The sequence below is a fragment of the Artemia franciscana genome, chromosome 7 (genome assembly GCF_032884065.1).
Source record: "Artemia franciscana chromosome 7, ASM3288406v1, whole genome shotgun sequence".
Lineage (NCBI taxonomy): Eukaryota > Metazoa > Arthropoda > Branchiopoda > Anostraca > Artemiidae > Artemia > Artemia franciscana.
In genome coordinates, this window is record NC_088869.1 from 49200344 (window position 1) to 49224226 (window position 23883).

At 34.1% G+C, this 23883-nt stretch overlaps 1 protein-coding gene across 4 annotated transcripts in view; it reads left to right on the plus strand.

The window, feature by feature from the left end:
• LOC136029408 (estrogen-related receptor gamma-like) overlaps positions 1 to 23883 on the plus strand; it is a 180060-nt gene that overhangs the window by 75186 nt on the left and 80991 nt on the right. For 3 of the 4 annotated variants that reach the window (XM_065707771.1, XM_065707774.1, XM_065707773.1), the window contains exons 5-6: positions 2354 to 2500; positions 19199 to 19328. In XM_065707771.1, coding sequence (XP_065563843.1) covers positions 2354 to 2500; positions 19199 to 19328 — 277 coding nt within the window. The remainder of the gene's footprint in view (positions 1 to 2353; positions 2501 to 19198; positions 19329 to 23883) is intronic. The other variant, XM_065707772.1, reaches the window with a different exon arrangement.

Genomic DNA, 23883 nt, shown 5'->3' on the forward strand with positions numbered 1-23883 from the left:
TTACATTTTTTACGTGTTTTACAGCATGTTTTACATTTTTTACAGCAAAAGTCACTGCAGGGCAACCAGCCCCCTCCCTGCCCCACCGCATCATTTCCCAAAATACATCTAATCAAAATTTTTAGACAGGTATTTTGGTGAGCATAGTTGAATGGTCCAGTAATTATGTCTTTGGGAACGTCAACCCCCCACCACCCCTCAGGGCAAGGGGTATAAGCTAGACAATTCGTCTGTTGCCTACATATAGTATATATTATTGAGAAAGGTGGGCGTGCTTGACCTACACTTTTCAAAAAGATCAAGAGCATTCAGATGAGCCTTTCAGAGAATGTTGAGGAGAGTGTTGAGCTAAATCCAAATACGTTATGTGAATACGGGTTGTCAAAAGGGCGTAACTCAGGAATGACTGAGTATATTAAGTTGGAACTTTCAGGAAACGATATGGGAGGTAATCAATTGATCAAAAAAGCAATATTTGCACGCTACTACAGCAACTACCACTACAACTACTGCTACCACTGCCACTATTACTGCTTTTACCAATAATACCATTAAAACTACTGCTTCTGTAGTGAGTACTACCAAGGCTGAGGATATTGAAATGGAAAAATGTTGAGGGGAAAGTTTAACTAAATCAAAACATGATATGTGAATACATATTGTCAAAAGGGTGTATCAGGAATATTTTCGGAACGGCTTACCGCATCAAGATGAAACTTCTAGGACATCATTAGGTGGATTTTTAACTGACCAAAAAGCCACATGTGCATGCTACTACTGCTATTAATACTACTGCTACTACTGTTACTGCTACTATTAATATAAACCTATTGCTTTTACTACTACTATCACTACTGCTATGATACTAGTTCTATTAAGACTAAGCGTATGAAGGTGAACATTTGACAGAATTTTGAGGGAAAATTTTCAACGAAATCAAAACACTGTGCATGTATATTGTCAAAAGGGTATATCTCAAGAATGTATTTGGGTGTTAAATTCAACCTTTCTGATAATACTTAATGAGGAAGATCAATTAACCAAAAGGTAATATGTGCATGTTAACGCTAAAATTATTGCTGCTGCTAAAACTACTGCTTCAGTTGCGACTAATTAAAAGTATAAGAGCATTAAGATGAAAAGGACGTCAAAAAGGGTCAAAAGTGCAATATTTTTGGAACGGCTTACCGCATCAAGGTGAAACTTCCGGGGTATCATGAGGGGGTGTGTTCATCTGAATAATAGGCAACACTTAAATGCTACTCCTTCTATTAATACTGCTTGTGAAAGCTGTCACTACTACTGCTAATAAAACACTACTACTGCTACTACTGTTCCCATGCCGTATGGCGACAACCTTCACAGAGGGAAATGTGTAGATGCACTTGTGGAAGATAGCCATTTATTTCATAAGAAAACTTGTGTCTAAAGGTAGCAGTTTGTGACTGTCCTAAAGCCTACCCTTTTGGCCTTATGAGTTAAATTACAAATTATAAGAAATGCATGTTATATTATTTAGAAAAATCATTTTTAAATTTCTTTTTTGAAAATATATTTCCACAGTACATGATTAAAACTTCATCTTCTTCTTTTTGAGTCTTCAGTTAATGTGTCAAACAAAATCAATATTTAATTTAATTATTTTAATCCTGCACGTTAAGTTTTTAGTGTGTCTAGTGAGGTTTAGGATCCCTGCCCCAAAGCAAGTGACCTTATCGACCATTAGGTCTTATGCAGGACTTGCATAGAGCAAAAATTGATCAGGATGGAGGAAGGTCTTTAGGATAAAGAAAAACTTTCAACTTCAAAACTCATCCAATTGATGTTGGTACTCCAGAAAATATCTGTTAGAAAATTTATTTCCAGGAGTAGAATATATTCAAACTTTGAGTTAACACCGTATCTTAAGGTTATTTCGAATGGGTATTAGAGAAGCTAGGTAAAATCTTATTCTACCTTAACTGTACTCCGTTGGAAAAAAAAACACGCCAACAAATAAAATAAAACCAATTGAGAAATAGATAGAAGTCTTTGCTTTCTACTAAGTTCTCCGCTTAACCCGTTGTAAATGTTGTATTTTATTTTACTGTTTTTGTTGTGTATGTGGTTTTTGTATTACTGGTGTTGTTTAGTGTTGCCAATGCCCTAGAAGTGTTTCCACATGGAGGATTAATATTTTTTTAGACAGAAGGGATTTAATGCTGAAAAGAAGGAATATATTTTAAGCCTAGGTATCCAATTTTTTTTTAATTTTTAACGAGTCTTTACAAAGAAATTTAGGTTTTAAAGAGAATTTCCTGTTTTTTTCTTAGACTATTCGTGTTCTTAAAATAAATATATTTCAATTTACCAGACAGTTATAAATCTCGGGAGTGCTTTTGAAGTTAGTTCATCTTTTATGGAAGATTCAGTTGTACAGAACTCTGTTATGACAGCAGACGAATTGGATAGTAGTGCATATTGCTCCTCAACCACAAACTCAACTGGGCCCGTTTCAGAGGTAAATGAATTTGCATTTAAAAGGTTCTTGTTAAAATCAGTACCCGGTCAGTGCCCGTAGGGTTCTAAAATTGAGGAGGCAGCTTGCTATTGCTTAACTGCTACCCAGGAAATTCAAACGCAACTAAACGAATGGATATAGTTTGCTAACTTTAATATGTTAAATTAAGGAGATAGCTTACTAGTGCAATGTCTGGTGTCAAAAATTTCAAAGTTAACTGAAATCATGAATGTGGCTTACCCTGTTCAAATTGTAGTTTAATTAGAACCATGGATATAGTACTTTATTAAAATGGAAAGAATTATACAGATTAGATGACAGCATTTAAATTTATATTTTGTACCGTCTTTTCACTCTTGGCTTGAAAAAAGAGAAAAGGTCTTTTCTGTAGACGTAATCATTAATCAGTAGAAAAATTTGTTAAATCTGGATACTTTCTTGTAGACTTATTTGAGACTTATTCACGTAATTTATTTTTTTTAGTTCTGATAGACTTTCATTTTTTAAATGTGAATTTTTAACGGGAAGGGGGCTGGAAAGCTTCATCTTTGCATTTTCGCTTACAAGACCAACCCTGATTACTGTATAGCCCAAATGCGTCGGGGTTCTGAATTTGTTTTTCTTTAGAAAGCGTTGCTTCCTATAAGATGTGTCCCGAGTTTTTTACCATTTATATTACTGACTTCAGTTTTCCTAGCGTGCCAGTTTAAACAAGTCAGGTACCAATACAACACTTATACACATGAAGTCGCTATGCCCTCTATATTCTTTAGTTTAACCTCAAAAGTCCCCAGAAGCATATTTGGATGGCGAAACTGAATTTAAATCTCATTTGGAAACCAAAACTAAACCAAGGTTTAATAAATTATAATTTATTTAAAAAATAAATTATTTTATAAATTTAATAAATTAATTTATTAAATAATAATAATAAAGTAATTTAATTTATTTAATTAATTTAATTTATAAATTAATAATAAATTAATTTAATAAAATAATAATAAATTATTTTATATTTAATAAATTATATAAATTAAGGGACCCAGTATTTTTTTGCTTTTTTGTTTTGAATTGAATTACAACGGGTGCTTAGTCTGACAATGGGATTCTCTACAGTGCTGTTCAAATATTTATATTGACGAAGAATAAATTGGATGTCTCTGCTTCAAAGACCTGTTTATACCTAACCATATTGATAGGTTAAAAAGTCACCAACCACTCACGTGATTGCTTATCGTGAACCAACGACTTGCTTATGCCTTGAGAGAGCATTAAATAGAAAAAACAAGTTTTTTTTAACTGAAAGTAAGACATTAAAACTTAAAACGAACAGAAAGTACTTCGTATATAAAAGAGGCTGCTTCCTCATCAACGCCCCGCTCTTTACGCTAAAGTTTGACTCTTTCTCTCAACTGTACTTTTTTAAACAGTAAACAACTTTAGCGTAAAGAGTGGGGCGTTGATGAGGAATCAGTCCTTTTCATATACGAAGTAATTTCTATTCGTTTTAAGTTTTAATGTCGCTCCTTATTTTCAGTTAAAAAAAACTTTTAATTTCTTTTAGTTTTTTTTCTTTTAATTTCTGAACGTTTTTGAATCAATGCATGTTTTGATTTTGACTCTCCGCAGATTAATAATTAAAACGAAATTTGATAATTTGTTTTCTTGGCTAAATGGCTTTCTCATAGTTTTGATCGAATGATTTTGAGAAAAAAAAGAGTGGGGGAGGAGGCCTAGTTGCCTACGATTTCTTGGTTACTTAAAAAGGAAACTAAAACTTTTAATTTTTTACGAATGTTTTTATTAGTAAAAGATATACGTAACTTACAAATTACCTTACGTAACGAACTTTCGTATTCTCATGTTTTTATTTCGTATATGAGGGAGGTTCACCCCCTCGTCAGTACCTCGCTCTTTACACTAAAGCATAAATTTTGTCCCAATTCCTAGAGAATGACCCCTGAATAACAAAAGGCGTAGAATAAATAGTTGAATTTACTAAAAATACTTTAGCGTAAAGAGCGAGATATTAGGAGAAGGTGAGCCCCTCGTATGCGTAATAATTTCTGTTCGTTTTACGTTTTAATGCTGCTCATTACTTCCAGTTGAAAAAAACTTTTTAATATTTATTTTTTCATTGTTTTTTTTAATAATGCTAGAGGAAATTTTCCTCCCCAATGACAAATTCCTCGATGGAAAGTTCCCCCAACATATCCCCCTCTTCTCAACCCCTCCCCCAACCAAAAAATCCCCCTGAAAACGTCTGTACACTTCCCCATAACCATTACTATATGTAATCACTGGTCAAAGTTTGTAACTTGTAGCCCCTCCCATGGGGACTGTGGAGGAGTAAGTTGTCCCCAAAGACATGTTTATAAGGTGTTTTGACTACGCTAAATAAAATGGCTATCTAAGAAGTTGGATCCGTTGACTTTTAGAAAATAACTAGCGTGGGAGGGGGCCTAGGTGCCCTCCAATTTTTTTGGTTACTCAAAAAGGGCACTAGAACTTTTCATTTCTGTTAGAATGAGCCCTCTCGCAACATCTTAGGACCACTGGGTCGATACGATCATCCCTGAAAAAAAAAAAAAAAACACGCATCCGTGATCTGCCTTCTGGCAAAAAAAAAACACAAAATTCCAAATTTTTGTATAGAGGAGCTTGAAACTTTTACCATAGGGTTCTCTCATACGCTTAATCTGATGGTGTGATTTTCGTTAAGATTTTATGACTTTTAGGGGGTGTTTTTCCCCATTTTCTAAAATAAGGCAAATTTTCTCAGGCTCTTAACTTTTGATAGGTAAGACTAAACTTGATGAAACTTATATATTTAAAATCAGCATTAAAATGCAATTCTTTTGATGTGGCTATTGATATCATTTTTTAGAGTTTTGGTTACTATTGAGCTGGGTCGCCCCATACTACAGTTTGACTGTTTGTCAAACTGTACATATATCAACTGTTTGATATATGTATTTCAGTAAGATGAATCAGGGATTCGATCAAATGTCAAATGGATAATGAAATCTTGAAAAGTATTTAATTGTTTGAAGCGTCAATTGACGGAAGGGAACACTGGAGGGAGTGAGCCTAGATTTTCGTCCTCTCCCTCTATTTTGGAAAATATCTTTTTGAGGTATTTCAATGAAAAAGAAAAAAAACGATACATTTAGGAGCTCCTAGGTTTTCAACAACAAATTTTGCCTCCCCCCCCCCAAAAGTGACAATTGACGCCACTAGCACAAAGGTACGAATAGGTCCCAGGAAGGTTTTTGTGAGTCTATCTTTAAACGAGTCTATTCTTAAGCTGATTTCAAATACTTAAAAATTCTCAATCATAAAATCATCAAAAATAGTGTTGATGTTTTAGAGCCATCACATTTCTTCATTTTTTTCATCCACCAAGATTTGACAAAAACATGTATATGATCAAACGACTAACTGTACCATCTTACCGTAACAAGCACCACGAAACGACAATTTAGGTGACTTGGCTATGTCCTCCAGATGGACAACAACCATAAAACAAAGTAGTTCTGCTTAGAAAAGTAGGGAAAGATTGAACGCCCGGTTAGGCGTTTACAAGTCTCCGTTAGATTTCATGCGTTGGAATTTTTATGGATGTCGTTTACGGTTAAATAGAATTGAACTCTCAGTGGTCCATTTGAAAACAGAATTACTTGTTTTTGGGCCCCAACATTCTTCTAGTGTTACTATTCAGGTCGGTACCGCTGTAATCCCTGCTAAATTATCCTCCTCAATGCCCCGCTCTTTACGCTAAATTTTTTTACTGTTTTAAAAAGTAGAGTAAAGCCCATTTCATATACGGAGTAATTTCTGTTCGTTTTAAGTTTTAATGTAGCTCCTTACTTACAGTTAAAAAAACTTGTTTTTTTATTTAATTATATCTAGAGTGAATTACCTGTTGTAAGTAAGTCAGTTAAATCTCCTAGCGGTTTGATATTCCCTATTACTGAAAATTTTATATCCATCCATCTCTCTTTATCCACTTTCGTAAATGCGATAATAGCTAATTAGATCCTTAGGTAAGAAAATATCAAATAGTTCGTGGTAACAAACTGTAGTAAGAAGCGAGACTCTAAGAAGAAGAAAACTCTAAAAAAAGGAATTTCGATACCAATATATACATCAAATGAATCAGATTTTATGCTGATTTTAAAAGTATAAGTTTCATCAAATTTAGTCTTACCCATCAAAAGGTACGGGTCTGAGAAAATTTACCTTATTTTGGAAATAAGGGGGAAACACCCCCTAAAAGTCATAGAATCTTAAATGATTAAATCACACCATCAGATTCAGCGTATCAGAAAATCCTGCTGCTGAAGTTTCAAGCTCCTATCTGCAAAAATGAGGAATTTTGTATTTTTTCTTTGCCAGAAGAAAGACCATGGATGCATGTTTATTTGTTCACATATATTTTTTTTTTCAGGGGTGATCGTATCGATGCAATGCCCCTAGAATGTCGTGAGAGGGCCTATTCTAACGAAATAAAAATTTCTAGTGACATTTATAAGTGACCAAAAAATTGGAGAGCAACTGGACCCCTTCCACGCTCATTTTTTTCCCAAAGTCATTGGATAAAAATTTCAGATAGCCATTTTGTTCAGCATAGTCAAAAAATCTAGTAACTTTCTTTTGGAGAACGACTTAAGGCCGTGATTAAGTGAACTTGAAAACATCGAGCTTCAGAATTGAAGTAAGGTTAGCCTTCTGTCTTTTAATTCTCTAGAGACCGTTGGTTGTCAAAACTTCAAATAGTACCAATTATCAAGTCTTGTCAAAGGTTTTGATTGACAGCTTCCTTTGGTGAGATGTTTCAGCCGAGAAATAGTAATATATTTGGCTGGGTAAAAATAAGATTTTATTATTTAAAGTAAAATAAAAATTTTAAGATTTAAATTTTTTTTTAATTTAAAATTTTTTTTAATTTTTTACTTAAAATTTAAGTAAAAATAAATTTTATTAGTTAAAGATATACGCAACTTACAAATTAGCTTACGTAAAGAAACTTCTGTATTCTCATATTTTTATTGCATATATGAGGGGTTTCACCCCCTCGTCAGTACCTCACTCTTCACGCTAAAGCTTAAAATTTGTCAAAATTTCTTAAGAATGACCCCTGAATAACAAAAGCCGTAGAATAAATAGTTGGAATTTCTAAAAATACTTTAACGTAAAGAGCGAGGTATTAGGAGGTGAGCCCCTCATATGTGTGATAATTTCTGTTCCTTTTAACAGAAATTATTATGGAATATTTACAGGAATTAATATTTACAAGAAAATAATAACAGGAATATTCTGTTCCTTTCAGTTGAAAAACTTTGCCATATTTATTTTTTCATTGTTTTTTTTAATAATGCTAGAAAATCCTGCGCTCCCTTCATGGAAATTTTCTTCCCCCATGACAAATTCCTCCGTGAAAAGTTCCCCCAACGTATCCCACTCTTCTCAACCCCTGCCCCAAACCAAATGAAAACGCCCCAGAAAACGTCTGTACACTTCCCAATAACCATTACTATATGTAAGCACTGGTCAGTGTTAGTAACTTGTAGCCCCTCCCATGGGGACTGTGGGGGAGTAGGTCATCTCAGAATTTAAATCCGGTGACTTTTGGAAAATAATTAGCGTGCGACGGGGGCCTAGGCACCCTCCGATTTTCTTGGTCACTTAAAAAGGGCACTAGAACTTTTCATTTCCGTTAGAATGAACCCTATCGCAACATTCTAGGACCACTGGGTCGATACGATCACCCCTGAAAGAAAACAAATAAACACGCATCCGTGATCTGCCTTCTGACAAAAAATAAAAAATTCCACATTTTTAAACAGTTCGTAGTAACGAACTGTAGTAAGGAGCGACTAGGCTCAATAGTAACCAAAACTCTAAAAAAATGGAATTTTCATACCGATAGTTATATCAAAAGAATGGCATTTTAATGCTGATTTAAATATATAAGTTTCATCAAGAATAGTCTTACCCATCAAAAATTACGAGCCTGAAAATATTTGCCTCATTTTAGAAAATAGGGGGAAACACCCCTTAAAAGTCATACGATCTAAACGAAAATCACACCATCAGATTCAGCGTATCAGAGAACCTTGTCGTAGAAGTTTCAAGCCCCAATCTATAAAAATGTGGAATTTCGCATTTTGTGCCAGAAGACAAATCACAGATGCGTGTTTATTTGTTTTTTTTCCAGGCGTGATGGGAAATTAGAGGGCACCTAGGCCCCCTCCCACGGCCATTCTTACCCAAAGTTACCGGATAAAAATTCTGAGATAGCCATTTTATTCACCATAGTCGAAAAACCCAATAACTATGTATTTGGGGACGACCGACTCCCCCGCAGTCCCCGTTGGAGGGGCTGCAAGTTACAATCTTTGACCTGTGTGTACATATAGTAATGGTTACTAAGAAGTGTACAGACGTTTTCAGGGGGATTTTTTTGGTTTGGGGGATTTTTTTACATATAGTAATGGTTATTGGGAAGTGTACAGGTGTTTTCAGGAGAATTTTTTGGTCGGGGAGAGGGGTCGAAAAGAGGGGGATATACTGGGGGAACTTTCCATCGAGGACTTGGTCATGGGGGAAGAAAATTTCCATGAAGGGAGCGCAGGATTTACTAACATTATTAAAAAAAAAAACATCGAAAAAATATATATGAAAAAGTTTTTTTTCAGCTGGAAGTAAAGAGCAGCATCAAAACTTAAAACGAACAGAAATTATTACCCATATGAGGGGCTCACCTCCTCCTAATACCTCGCTCTTTACGCTAAAGTATTTTTAGTAATGTCAACTATTTATTCTACGGCTTTTGTGATTCAGGGGTCATTCTTAATTAATTGGGCCAAAATTTAAGATTTAGTGTAAAGAGAGAGGTGCTGACGACGGGGTGAACCCTCTCATATGTGTAATAAAAATATGAGAATAAAAAATTCTTCACGTAAGCTAGTTTATAAGTTACGTATATCTTTTACTTATAAAACCATTCGTAATAAATTAAATTTCTAGTTGCCTTTTTTTATTAACCAAAAAATTGGAGGGCAACTAGGCTTCCTCCCCCGCTCTTTTTTCCCAAAATCATTCGATCAAAATTATGAGTAAGCCATTCAGCAAAAAAAAAAAAAAAAATTCAAATTTTGTTTCAATTATTACTCTGCGGAGAGCCAAAATCAAAACATGCATTTATTCAAAAACATTCAGAAATTAAATAAAAAAACAAGTTTTTTCAACTGAAAGTAAGGAGCGACATTAAAACTTAAAACGGACACAAATTACTTCGTATATAAAAGGGGCTGCATCCTCATCAACGCCCCGCTCTTTACGCTAAAGTTTTTTACTGTTTTAAAAAGAAGAGTTGGGAGAAAGAGTCAAACTTTAGCGTAAAGAGCGGGGCGTTGATGAAGAAGCAGCCCCTTTTATATACGAAGTAATTTCTGTTCGTTTTAAGTTTTAATGTCGCTCCTTACTTTCAGTTGAAAAAACTTGTTTTTTTATTTAATATATTTAAAATCAGCATTAAAATGCGATTCTTTTGATGTAGCTATTGGTACCAAAATTCCATTTTTTAGAGTTTCGGTTACTATTGAGCCGGGTCGCTCTTTACTACAGTTCGTTACTACGAACTGTTTGATAAAGTTGGAGGACAAGCAATATAAACAAAGGTATTTTATTTCAAATGACAATACAATTAAGTATGTAACTACAAAGAAGGATAGAATGTAAGGAAAATGAATTTTCCTGTTACCGGTATTAGACGATTAATCTTATAAGTACGGCTCTTGTATTGGAACCCCCTGTGGAACTTTGGGATCAAAGCATCAATGAAGAATCCTTTCAGCTTGGGAAAAATCTTTTCGGTCCAAAAGCCTGGATTGCGGTCTATCTTTTCAATGTAGAAGTCTTTCTGGGTAAAAATCATGAAAAAGCAAGTATATAGCTGAGCACATTCAAGCTGACTGATTGTACTTGGTAAAAGTAGTCGTGGCCTCGTTTGGGGTTGACCAGTCCATTCTTTCCAACTTCCATGCAATAGTCCGCCTTAGACTCTTTTCGGTTCTTTATCCACTAGCCTATCCCTAAATTTCTCGCAGTTTCGCAGTTCCATACCTCGCTTTGATTTAATTTCCCCCATGATTTCGGCTTTGTGTGCATAACTTTCCTGAAGGCTCCTGACTATTTCTCATTTCTATGTTTCTTCATTGCATTGAAATAATTTATGAAAATTTCACACTATTAACAAGCAGCTGATTATTCCAGCTTGTCATTCTCGTCTCTAGGGGTTATTATCGGCGATCTGAAACGATTCTTTATGGCAACCGACGTGTAAAAATTTCAGGTAGCTGAAAATATTCTAGGGGACTGTTAGAAAACAGGAAAATACATCAAAAAATGGTTCCAATCATCTTATAGGTTATTGTCTTCTGCACATGATAGTACCAATTTTGTTCCAAAAGCAATATCCTTCATAGAGTACACTTGTGAAAAATACCTAGACATTTTCTAAGATTTCTAAGCAATTAGAGGAAATAGAACAAAATCCTTTCAAACATTTTGTAGCATCTTCAAGAAGCTATGGCCTGATATTAAAAGCGGCATCTTCCGCCAATGAATACTTGAGTACTTTTTAAATATAAATTTTCAATTTAACATGGGATTTTCGAGTTCCATCAGTTCACTTAATCACCCCCTTAATCCCCCACAGATCCCGGGGGAAGGGCTGCAAGTTATGAATTTTGCCCATTGTTTACATATAGTATTGGTTATTGGGAAGTGTATAGACGTTTTCAGGTGTTTTTTTTCTGGTGATGGGGAGGGGCTTACGTGAGAGGATCTTTCCATGGAGGAATTTATCATGGAAAAAGAGAACTTCCATAAAGCGAGCGCTGGACTCTCCAGCATTATTTTAAAAAAGCAATTTTCAACTGAAAGCAAGGAGTAACATTAAAACTTAAATGAAAAGAAATTAGTATGTATATGAGGGGGTTCGTCCCCTCCTCGATACCTCGCTTTTTAAACTAAAGTATTTTTAGTAATTTCAAAAGAGCTATTTATTCTGATTAAGGGGCCTTTGTGATTCAGGGGTCATTCTTAAAGAATTGGAAAAAAAATTGAATTTTAGTGCAAAGAGCGAGGTTTTGACGAGGGGGCGAACTCCCTCATACGTAATAAAAATATTCAAATATAGAAGTTTATCGCGTAAGATAATTTGTAAGTTACGTATATTTGTTACTAATAAAACACTTTCTTAAAATAAAATTAAAAGTTCTAATGGACTTTTTAAGTAACCAAAAATATTTGGAGGGCAACTAGGCCCCCTCCCCGTCCCTTTTTCTTAAAATCCTCAGATCAAAACTTTGAGAAAGCTTTTTAGTCAAAAGATGTAAAATTAATATGCAAATTTCGTTTTAATTATTCATGTACGGTGAGCCAAAAGAAAAACCTATTTAATCTGGTTAAACGGCCTTTGTGATTAAGGGGTCATTCTTAAAGAATTAGAACAAAATTCTAACTTTAGTTTAAAGAGCGGGGGATTGACGAGGGGGCGAACTCCCTCATATGCGTAATAAAAATATACGAATATAGAGGTTCGTTACGTAAATTTATTTTGTAAGTTACGTATATTTATTATTAATAAAAACGTTCGTAAATAAAATGATAAGTTCTAGTGGCCTTTTTAAGTGACCTAAAAAGCTGCAGGGCAACTAGGCTCCCTCCCCCGCCCCTTTTTTTCTCTAAACCGTCCGCTCAAAAATTTGAGAAAGCCATTTAGCCAAAAAAATGATAATATGCAAATTTCGTTTTAATTACTCATGTACGTTGAGCCAAAATCAAAACCTGCATTAATTCAAAAACGTTCAGAAATTCAATAAAAAAAACAAGTTATTTTAAATGAAAGTAAGGAGCGACACTAAATCTAAAACGAACAGAAATTATTCCGTATATGAAAGGGGCTGTCCCCTCCTCAATGCTCTGCTCTTATGCTAAAGTTTGACTTTTTCTCACAACTCTTCCTTTTAAAACAATAGAACATTTTAGCGTAAAGAGCGGGCCGTTGAGGAGTGGACAGCCCCTTTCATATAGAGAATAATTTCTGTTCGTTTCAAGTTTTAATGTCGCTCCTTACTTTCAGTTAAGCAAAGATAGGTTCAACGCAGTACTTACGATTCACCAGCTTTTACCAGATTTATGTGTTAACACCTGCACTTTAATTTTAAATAATTACTTTCGAAAATGAAAACTCCTCGTGGACAGGAGAAAGAAAAGTAAATTTTAATAGCCTAAAAAGTAGTAAAAGAGAAAAAATAAATTAGTTCTATGGGCCTATTGATTTTGACCGTTCCTAAGTATGAAAAACTAATATAACGTTGAGCAAGCGTAATTAAACAGATACTAACATACTTTCCACGCTTTTCATTATAAGAATCTGTTTTGCTACTTTCAAAAAAGATAGTTGTCAAGAGTTTGATTTCAAGAAGCCAAAAATGACAAAAAAATTTCGTTTGAAAGCAACCTAGTGCTCTAAAACTTAAGATTTTTCTTAAGTTTTCTTAAGTTTGTCAATTCAATGCTTTCAAGAAAGTCCACAATGTTCAGCCAGTAGCAGAAGACACATGGAAAATTTCAAATTAAACCAAACACAAATAAGTGTTTACATATGTAATATCGTATACTCGTTTAAATATTTCGCTTGGTAAAGCAAGGTTAGTTTACAACTAAATAGCAAAAAGTGAAACAAAAAGTGAGTGGGGAGACCTTTGAAGTAAATATGTATAACAGGTTGTAATTACCTTATTTATTTTCGGAAAACTGTTGCTTACTAAATTCTTCGTTTTCTTTAACGTACACAGGTTTTCAAAATAGCTCATATTTGCTAATCATAAAACAAATGGAAAAAGCAAGCATTTTCAAATTAAAATTCCACATTGAAACTGAAAACTATAAAAAAAAACTGCGGTATATATTAGGCTGCTATCGCATTTTAAGGGAAACAAAAATTGTCATTTGGTACTCGGAAGGGTTTTATTCTCCAATTGCCTTGTAAAAGATTTGAACTGAAAATTATATATTTAGTAAATGTATTCAATTGTATTCAAAGTAAATGCGAATAAATAAGTCATTTAATTCTTGAGTGGGTATTATTTTATTTTATTTTTTGTTTAGTACATGTAGAAAAGCTTTTAGCTTCAACACTTTGAAGGGTAAGTTAAAAAAAAAAAGAAAACAGAGAAGTTTGTTGTGTGTAAGTGGACACGGAACAAGTAGGGTTACAAACCCGATGATTTCAAGTTTGTCATTTTCCCCACAATCTATTAAGTATTACTCATAATATAAATTTTAACAGAATTAAAAATAAAAAAAGTCGAAGAGGGCAACATGTTTACGGTAGGAAATTTCTCATTCTGGGAAAAATAGTCTACATTTCCCGTTTTGGAGAATATATTATTTGCTACAAACTATATTCTTTGCCCTGCTTTTGATGTTTTTTTTTTTTTTCTTTTTTTTTAACGATAAGATTTTTTTTGGAATGGAGGTGATAACAATAACTCCGTTATATTGCTCGTATTGTTCATCCTCCATGGGAGATTCGTAATTGGGGATATGTATTCAAAAGCTTTATCCAGCACTGGGTTACTCCTATACGCGGTAATATCTCAGCAGGAGCTGTCCCCATATTCTTTGTCCTTTTGGAAAACACTCTTTTGATTTCAGGCAGAGGCTAAATGAAAATTGTTTTTACTATTGACTAGTGATGTTTGAAAAAGGAGATTCTTATACATTTTACAATTTAGGGTTAGGTTTTTCTTTTTTGTTTAATTTGGAACATCTTTACCAAAAATGAGCTTTTCTCACTTTGAAATCAAGCCCTTATTTACTTATTTAATCAAGTCTTCAATATTTTTCCATTGTTGTAAATAACTGAAGAACCCATGATGTCATTTAAAGGACTTGGTAAAAAAATAAAAAATAAAAAACGTCGATATAGATGGCACTATTCTCTTAGATTTAACATTACTGTGGGGCCCCAACGGTGTCAATGAAGTTAATAAAGCTGTCCACAAAGTTAATAAATCTTTTTCCACGCATAATTTTATTGACTTTATAACTGTCGGGAAAATGTTGAACTTCATTCAATGCTTTCAAGAAAGTCCACAATGTTCAGCCAGTAGCAGAAGACACATGGAAAATTTCAAATTAAACCAAACACAAATAAGTGTTTACATATATAATATCGTATACTTGTTTAAATATTTCGCTTGGTAAAACAAGGTTAGATAAAAAAAAAGATTCATCTTAGCCTTGACTATTAAAAAGGAAAAAATACTTAAGAATATGGTTTTCTCAGCTCCACGTTTGATTAATTTAGGAATTTACAACGAAAAATTACTATAAAGTCAAAAAGGTGAAATTCTTGAGCGGGACATATTAGACGGTGCGCAATAAAACTTTATTAACCTTGATGCCACCATGAGAGCCCTGCCTAAAGCCATTTTCGGACAGAATGCTGGAAATTGTGATAAGTAAAAACGACCTAGCGACATCGCTTCATCACCTTCTGCCGGGATGTCTGATTAACAGAAAATTCTCTGAATCTTCACTACAGAACGTCACAAAATAACCTATTCCATTAATATTCATCTAAAATAAAATGAGACTGTTTTTACTAGGACCTGAAAAGGAAGCTTTTATTTATTTCAAAAAAAAATTTACTCGTCTAAGGAGTGAAATTTGACTTCTGTCAGAACCTTGCTGTGGAATGATGTCGAGAGCGATGTAACTGCAATCTAGTAACTACAGAAAGTTTCTGAAACTGTGTTGTGTCCATGATAAGTGAGAAACGTTTCATACTTGTCTAATAATTAATAACTTGAAAATATTTTTTTTGCCTACAAAGTTAAGTATATTGAAGCTTATATTTTAAACCCAATTTTGCTATAGAAAAATTTTTGTCAACCTGAGCTGAATCGAGTTTCGATAAGTGAAGACAATTTTTTGCATCGGATGATGTGGAATCCTGGCGCTGGAGGCGAAATCTAACTTCAGTCAGAGTAAAAGATAAAACGGTTATGAAAGTGAATTTACTACCATCTAGTGACCCCCTAATGTACCTTAAATAGTTTCATTTCCTTGACGGATAAAAAAGTTTTACGCTTGAATCAATAACTTGAAATTACTCTTTTTTTGCGTTAAAAAAAAAACATATAACAGGATTATTTGTTATTAAACTCAAAAGCTGTCAGTTTTTCATAGTATCTCAATCTCCTTTTCAAAAAATCACAAGCCTTTGACAACGTTGTCATAAGCTTTCTATTTAAATGCCAGTGTCAACACCGATAATGTCACGAAAGATAAGTAGTTTTTTTCCTTGGATAGTTAGCTGTGTTTACAACCGTAAACGTTTGTTTAAGTTTAGTACCTTGTCAACGCATAAATAGAGGATTTATTGACTTGAGTATGGATTGATGTCAAATATCAATTTGCGTGTAAGATAATCAATCATTTTGTTTACATTGTATACAAGATTTCTGAAATGAAGTAATCGTATTTAAAAAGAACTGGATGATTTTGCTTTTGAAAAAAGGAGTAGATGAAATAAACTTAATGTCATGCTCATCATAAAAGACATTTCTCAGTTTCTTGAATTTTAATTTCATCCATCCGATAAATGTCACAGGGACAAAAATCATTCGTCATTTAGGAATGATATAAGATTGGCAAGTAAAACACGATAATAATACGGAGGGTGGGGGAGGGGGTGTGATTTCTAGGATTATGATTGTATCGCAGACTTGACTGCTACTACTAAAGGGTCTTTTCAGTAATAACCTGCTCATCCACCCCACATATTTTTTTTTCCTCATATATTTATATTTCCTCATATATTTTATATATATTTTTTTATATATTATTTTTTATATTTTGTTTATATATATATATATTTTATTATATTTTTTATATTATTATTTTATATCATTTTATTATATTTTTATTATATTTTTTATTTATTATTTTTATATTTTTTATATATTTTTTTTTTCATATATTTATATTTATATTTATATATTTATATATTATATTTCAATATATTTCCACATATATTTTTCCTCATCCACCCCACTCTGCTTTGAGTTTCACTCTTTATTCTCTCTCTTGAAATTTTCAGCTCCTTAAAATCTTCTGCTAAATCTTTTTTTTTTCAAGTTTTTAGATACCAAACTTGTTTCGGTGGGAACCAGGTTGCATCGCTAAAAAGTAAAATTTTTGGTAATAATTTGTACAAAAGCACAATTGCCAAAAAGAGTCCAACGCCACAAATCGTTAAGCTAGCCACCATATATCCATGGATATTTTTCTTGAATCCAGTTGAAATCTATGAGATAAGAAAATCGTTTTTGGAGGCACTGGTGGATCTGGGGGCCTGGAGGGAACCTCGGACCCCTAAGATTTTTTCTGACACCCACATTCCTTGTTTTATTTTTCTGTTTTTCACTTTTTTGAAATAAATTTGTTAATTTGGTCAATTATTTGGATTTTGCTTATTGGTGCCCTTTTCACTCCCCCCCCAAAGGTTTTGCACTAGATTAGCCCCTGTTTGGAGGAAATAGTTATAAATGAATACTGAAGAAGCTATCATACACATGTTTAGATGGTATCAAAACTTGGATAACGCTGGGTGTTTCACGTACATCCTTATATACAATTTATATTATACACTTTACTCATATACAACTTTATAGAACAATAAAATTGCTCTATCCCAGGAACAGTGCCTTGGTCCAAATTTTCGATATGGCAATTGTGCTTGCCAAAAGCACAATTTTCAATAGCCTGTAATTCTTCATCTTTAAACCTTTGGAGTCTGTGCCTTTTTTTCAGTACAGGCCTAGAGGGTGGAATCAGGCCACGCTCTTCTGCTCAACAGTCACTAAAAAAAATGTACCTAAACCTATCATAAGACAATTCCTTCAGAAAACATCCAGAATATTTCTGTCATCGTCCCGAATCATCCAAATATTCGATCGTGATTATCAATTGTCTTTACCGGTCTTCTAGAATTCTAATGCTAGTTTCAAGACCTTTCCCTCTATCCGTAAAAATTTGTTGGAGTTCTGAAAAAAAAACCCTGAGCCTTGGCTATTGTACCTTTCATTTCTTACATTTACTTATATAACTGGCTTCAGTTGGGAGGGGAGACATGCCCCCTAGATTTTTCGCCCCACTAGATTTTCAAAAATACCTTTGTTAAGAGGTATTCTCATTGAAAAATGCTTTTTTCGGGATTGAAAAATGACAAATTTACCCCTCCCCAAGGTTTTGAAAAATATATTTCCCCTCCCGCTTGAGTTTTTATGTTTTGGTGGCAATGACCTTCCTTACTAATAATGGTGCCTGAGTAGGCAAAAGTATCCAATTATTATACCTTCTCATTTTCGAATATCATCTCCTTATCTACATTTATTACTGATTCAATTTACTTTTCTCAAAATTATTTTCGAACCCTACTTGCGCATTGGGGCTTCTCAAAATCTTAAAAATGATTTGCTTCAGAGCACTGTTTACCTTTGAAGCTGAAATTCTCTGCATGTTCTAAATCTAGGGGTGTTTCATCTATCCATTCAATTCCATGTTTCCTCATATACTCTGCTGAATTCCGTTGCAAAAATTCTTCAAACTAATTTATTTGAACAGAGACAAAATGCAACCACTCTTAACTTCTGACCCCACACCAAACCAGATAATAGCTTTACTTCCTGCCGAAATCCCCCACAATATTACTTTCGTACAACATAGTGCGTATTTGGACTTACTTATTTGGTATAGCATGCAAGGCTAATATTTACTAAAGCTGTTCTGTCTTAAGAATGAAACGCATGCTCATAATATATAAACCTTGACACTTAATGGGTCTGACCATTTAAATATCTAATTCATTAATCTATAACGTTACAACTTTGTCAACATATCATCTTTTTTTTCTAAAACCACACTATGAAAGGTTTACAGGATTGCCACACCAAGTGATCTATCACTATTTTTGAGGATTTTTTTTTTATATTGCTTAAACCAAAAAAAAAAAAAACTAAATCAACACATAAATAACTAGATTATTGAAGCAAATCACTAAATAAATCCAAAAAGTCACTAAACTCTGATGAATTTTTTCCTCTTCGGGTGGCAATCCTGAAGGTTTACGCTTGCTTACGAATAAGCTAATATATGCTTACTTTTGAATTGTGTAACATTTTTGGTTCTAAAATGATCTTCAAAGTCTCACATATATCTGTAATTGTTGTCAACTTAGTTTGCCCAACGAAAAAAAAAAAATTCTTTTCAAATCCTAACATCTCCAGATTAAAGGACTGTTAGTTTCTTCTCTAACTTAGAAATTTGAAATCGTGTTTCGAATTGTAGCGCTTCTGAGTTAAGTCTACCCAATCTGTCACAACTCTGATCTATTTCTGCCTTCTATTTGGATATTTTATTCAAATTATTAAAAAAAAAAAAAATTCACTTTTTATGCTCAATTACTTTTATAGCCTTTTATACTCTGAAAAAGTTTTTTTTTTTGCGTGTAGTTAATATACTTGCTTGTGGTTTACATTATCCCTTTTGGTTCTGAAAAAACTCTTTCAAATGTTACATATTGTTCAATAATCGTAATCGTTGTCATTTCAGACTAGTCTGCTCAAAGAGGAGGAAGCCCCTAAAAGACTATGCTTAGTCTGTGGAGACTTTGCCTCGGGCTTTCATTATGGCGTTGCTTCGTGTGAAGCCTGCAAAGCTTTCTTTAAGAGAACAATACAAGGTATTTAAATTACAAATTTTTGCATTTCCTTTGGATGTTTATATTAAACTTGGGTCAATTTTAACGAGAAAACGTGTTAAAGTTAATGGGTATCGTTTATTTGTGTTGAATTCCAAAAGGTATTTTTCAAAGGAAAATAAAGAACGGTAATAAAACGTAAAACGAGCAGAAATAAAGTCTCATAATTAGTCAAACTTAAAATAAACAGAAACTAGTATGAGTGAATATGTAAAACCAGAAATGAATGGAAATGAAGATGAATTAACGTCAAACTTGAAAATGAAGGATAAAGATGAGTAAACGAAACCCTATTATTTGGTTAAATAATTTTAATCAAGCTTCTTGGCGGTTTCCCGCCATTTTTTAGAACTCCGCAAATTAATATACAACTCTAATTTACTTTATAATTATTTTATTTACTTTATAATTATATTACTTTATAATTATTACTAATTATATATATTATATAGATTATATATATTATTATATAATTATATTACTTTATAACATTTACTTTATAATTATATTATTTATTTACTTTATCTAATTTACTTTATAATTGCAACACATCAATAGTTAGCATGGAAATTAGATTCTTTCAACATATATTTTGGTGTCAAACTTTCGTCATTTTGAGTATCGTTTACTGTCGACGAGGTTCGCATTTTACAAACTGTTCAATACAGTGAATGATTGGTGGAAATAAAGAGAATGATTTAGGGAAATCTCAGTCTATATTGCGTTCAGCCTATATTTCTTGGGCACTTGGCTACTTGTCTTTGCTGTTTTTGGTGATAAAGGTCCCGCCAGCTCAAAAGTTAGTTAGGAGGTTCCATACAATGCCCCTGATGTTTGGCTTTTCAATTATGAAACGCTTATCTGCTTTGCATTAATTCAGATGAAGATATGTGATTTAAGTTTTATTCATTGGACAGGAGGGGGAAGTAGATAATTTTTTTAGGGAACCAACATTCTAAAGGAAGTTTTACTTTTACCTTCTTGTACAGTTATTCTCTATATTTTGACATATGTTAAGTTTATTTTTTCCTTAGGAGTGTAGTTTACTGCCCTTTTTCGAAACAGTGTTTTCGAAATATATTCAAATATATTTGCAGGCTCTCAATTTTGCTGAACATTAAATACTGAAATTAATTTAATTTTGGGTATTTGTTCATTATACGAAACACACTCAAGAATTACGCTTAGGTTAAATATCAGAAAACCACTTTCATAGCAACAAACGCAAGTGACGGGCGATGGAATGCATTGGACATGTGTAATTTGGGCTATATATTTGCACATTAGGGGGTGGGGGTGGGGGCTAGCTTAGGTTAGGTTAATTTAGGTTAAAGGTGCTGTCCTAATACTTCCCACCCATAATGTGCTAATACATGGCCTAAGTTATAGTAATATATAAACTAAAGGTTATATCTTTAAGATTAACCTAACCTCACTTCTTGGGTGTGTTCCGTTTAATTAGCAATTACTTAATTTTGTGTAATACAAATTCATTTTGTCTAATTTCACGGAGGAATTATAGTTCACTCTAGTAATTAGTAAGGTTATTATATATTCACTATGAGTAGACACTTACACAGACCGGTTGACTCTAAGCCCAGGCCACGCCTCCCAAAATTTAGGGTTTTTGTGATTTGTCTTGGAATGTAATGCATATTAAAATATAATTTCACTACCCTTTTCTAGTTTTATTAAAATTTTGGACCTTTGCAACCATTGGCCCCCAAAACAGATCCTCTCTTACGAGTCTGACATTAGGAATAGACTCGATTTATGACCAATCTGGTCCTTTTAACTAGACTCGGAGCCATTCCAGTTTTTCATTCTCGGTTAGCGTGAATGTTTATTTTTTCTCAATCCCCTAGCAACATCAACTGTTAAAAATACATTTGGGGTTCCTTCATTATTATTTTTTTGTTCTTACGAGAGCTATTTGTTTCTTCGCAAGTGACAATTTAGAGCTTGGACCTGATGAGCATCATTGTTGCATAGTTTTCAAAGCTGGAATTTTGAATGGTGTTCTTTGTTTTCTTTAAAAATTGAGTGTTTCTTCATTTATGTTGACAGACAAAAAAACAAGAGGTTTTTACTTAAGGGATTAGGGCATTAATTATGACACAAACAAAATTGATGAGAACACTGAAGGAGAAGTTTGAAGTTTAATTAAAATGTAGAGGAAGTTCAATTAAATCTAACTCTAGAACTAAGAATAGTTCGTGGTAAGGAGCTATAAGGAGTGACTCGGCCCCATGGTAAACGAAACCTTAAAAACAGATTTTTAATAACAGTAGATACACCAAAGGAATTGTCTTTTTACGCTGATTTTAAATATATGAAACTCATTAAGTTTAATGTTACCCATCAAAAGTTAAGAGCCGATAAAAATTTGCTTGGTTTTTTAAACAGAGGAGAAACACCCCGAAGGTGGGGTTAATTTTCTGCGGGGGGTATTTTCTACGAGAAGAGTTTTCTGTGGGAAGGAAAGTCTCCAAAAAGAAGTCTCAGATTGAACTTCGTGCGGCGGGGGAGGAGAGGGATGAAGATTTCGTGGAATGATTGAAAAACGGTCAAACATTAAATTTAAAAAAAACAAATGCTTTCCAACTGAAAGTAAGGAGCAACGTTAAAACTTAAAACAAACGAAATTATTCTGTACATGAAGGGGGCTGCTTCCTCCTCAGCCCTTGCTCTTTACACGAAATTTTGACTTTTTCCACAATTCTTTGAGAAAGACTGCTCAACAATTGAATTTGAATAAATGGTATTTTAAAGAACCGTAAGACCTTACCTTAGATCTTAATTCTTCCAAGGCTAGGTGTGGTACATAGGGCATCAACAAAGAATTGCAAGACGTTTCGGAGCGGAGCACTAACTGTGACGTCCTCCCACTGTGGTTGTAACGACAGCTCAGCACTCTGCAGGTCTTGGTCGTGCTGTTATTGGAGGGTAGGTTTCGATCACCCTCTTTTTCGCCCACCCTCGGGTCGCAACTCGTTGGCAGCATTCAGAAGACGGCCTCCTAGTATTTGGATGACATTACCAAGATATGTCAATCTTCTCTGCTTCAGGAGATATGTGGTTGGCGGTTGACCAGTTCGTCTGCTGACCACTACGTTCGTGACCCTGTCTTGCATGAAATTTTAAGGATTCTTCCGAGGCAGACATTTTCAAATGCTAGGATATCTGTTTCCAGCTGAACATCCAGCTTCCAGCCTTCACTTGCATAAAGGAGAATAGACATGACGTTGCTATTCAACAGACGGAACTTTAGGTGCAAAGAGTATTTCTTGCTTCGCCATGCTGGTTTCAGTTTGTTAAATGCCATTGTTGCTTGTCCGATTCTCCTTTTTATTTAGTTGACTATTCCGCTATCATCTTTGATCCAACTTCCAAGATATTTGAACTCATTGACTTGTTTGATTGTTTTTCTGTTGCATTTAAGAATCAAAGGTGAGATGGATGTGGCCATGCTCTTCAATTCACCAACGTTTACTAATAGTCCCACTTTCTCAGCCTTGTCTGCTATGGTATCAAGTAGTAGCTGCAAACGTTGCTTCGCCTCTTCTAGAAGTACTATGTCGTCTACGAAGTCTAAGCCTGTGAGCTGCCGGCCACCTACTTTTACACCAAAGCCCGATGTTTGCCGTAGGATATAATCCATTAGAATAGGAACGGCGATAACACACATCCTTGTTTCACTACAGAAAGAACCTTGAGGAATTGTTTCCCCCCATTTTCTGTTCCAACACAACATCCGCTCTCTTCATAGACGGACCATTATTATTCGGACTAGTTTATTAGGCACTCAATAAAATTTCAAAATGTTCCATGGAACATCCCGATCGATGGAGTCAAAAGTTTTTTCAAAATCAATTAAGAGCAGATGCAGCTTTTTATTCTCTTGACTCTTCCACCATAAGTCTAAGGATAAAGATAAGTTCAGAACATGATCTACCAGGCCGGAGCCCGTGTTGTTTTTCCCTTAGCACTGAAGTCAGATTGATTTCCCTCCAGTTGTCACAGTTAAGAGCATCTCCCTTCTTATACAGTTTGACTAGAATACCTCTAATCCAATCACGTGAGACCCTTTCCATGCTCCAAACTGGTACTAGGAGATTATACATTTAAGCAGGCTCAAAGAAATGTCCTTAGCACCTCTGCCGTTATCACATCAATTCCTGATTCACGGCCATTTTAAACTTTTTGACTGCTGCTTCTACCTCTACAATCCTGGGAGAATCAGCACTTACGTCAACCTGTAAAAATGGAATGTCAGGTAGAGTTTTTGGTCATGGAGTGGGGAACAATTAAGTATATTTTGAAAATGAGATGCCCATCTTTTTTCTACTTTATTGGGATCTGAAATTATGTTCCCTTTTTCAAATCTAACAAGTGATGAGCGGTTCGCTTGTTCGCAACTATTTCATTGCTTAGTCAGTAAACCATTCTGGAGTCACCTTTCTTCGCAGCCTCTTCGGCAAGGGCCGCTTTCTCTTTGATCTGGTTTTGCTTATATTCTCTTGCACTCTTTTTGAAA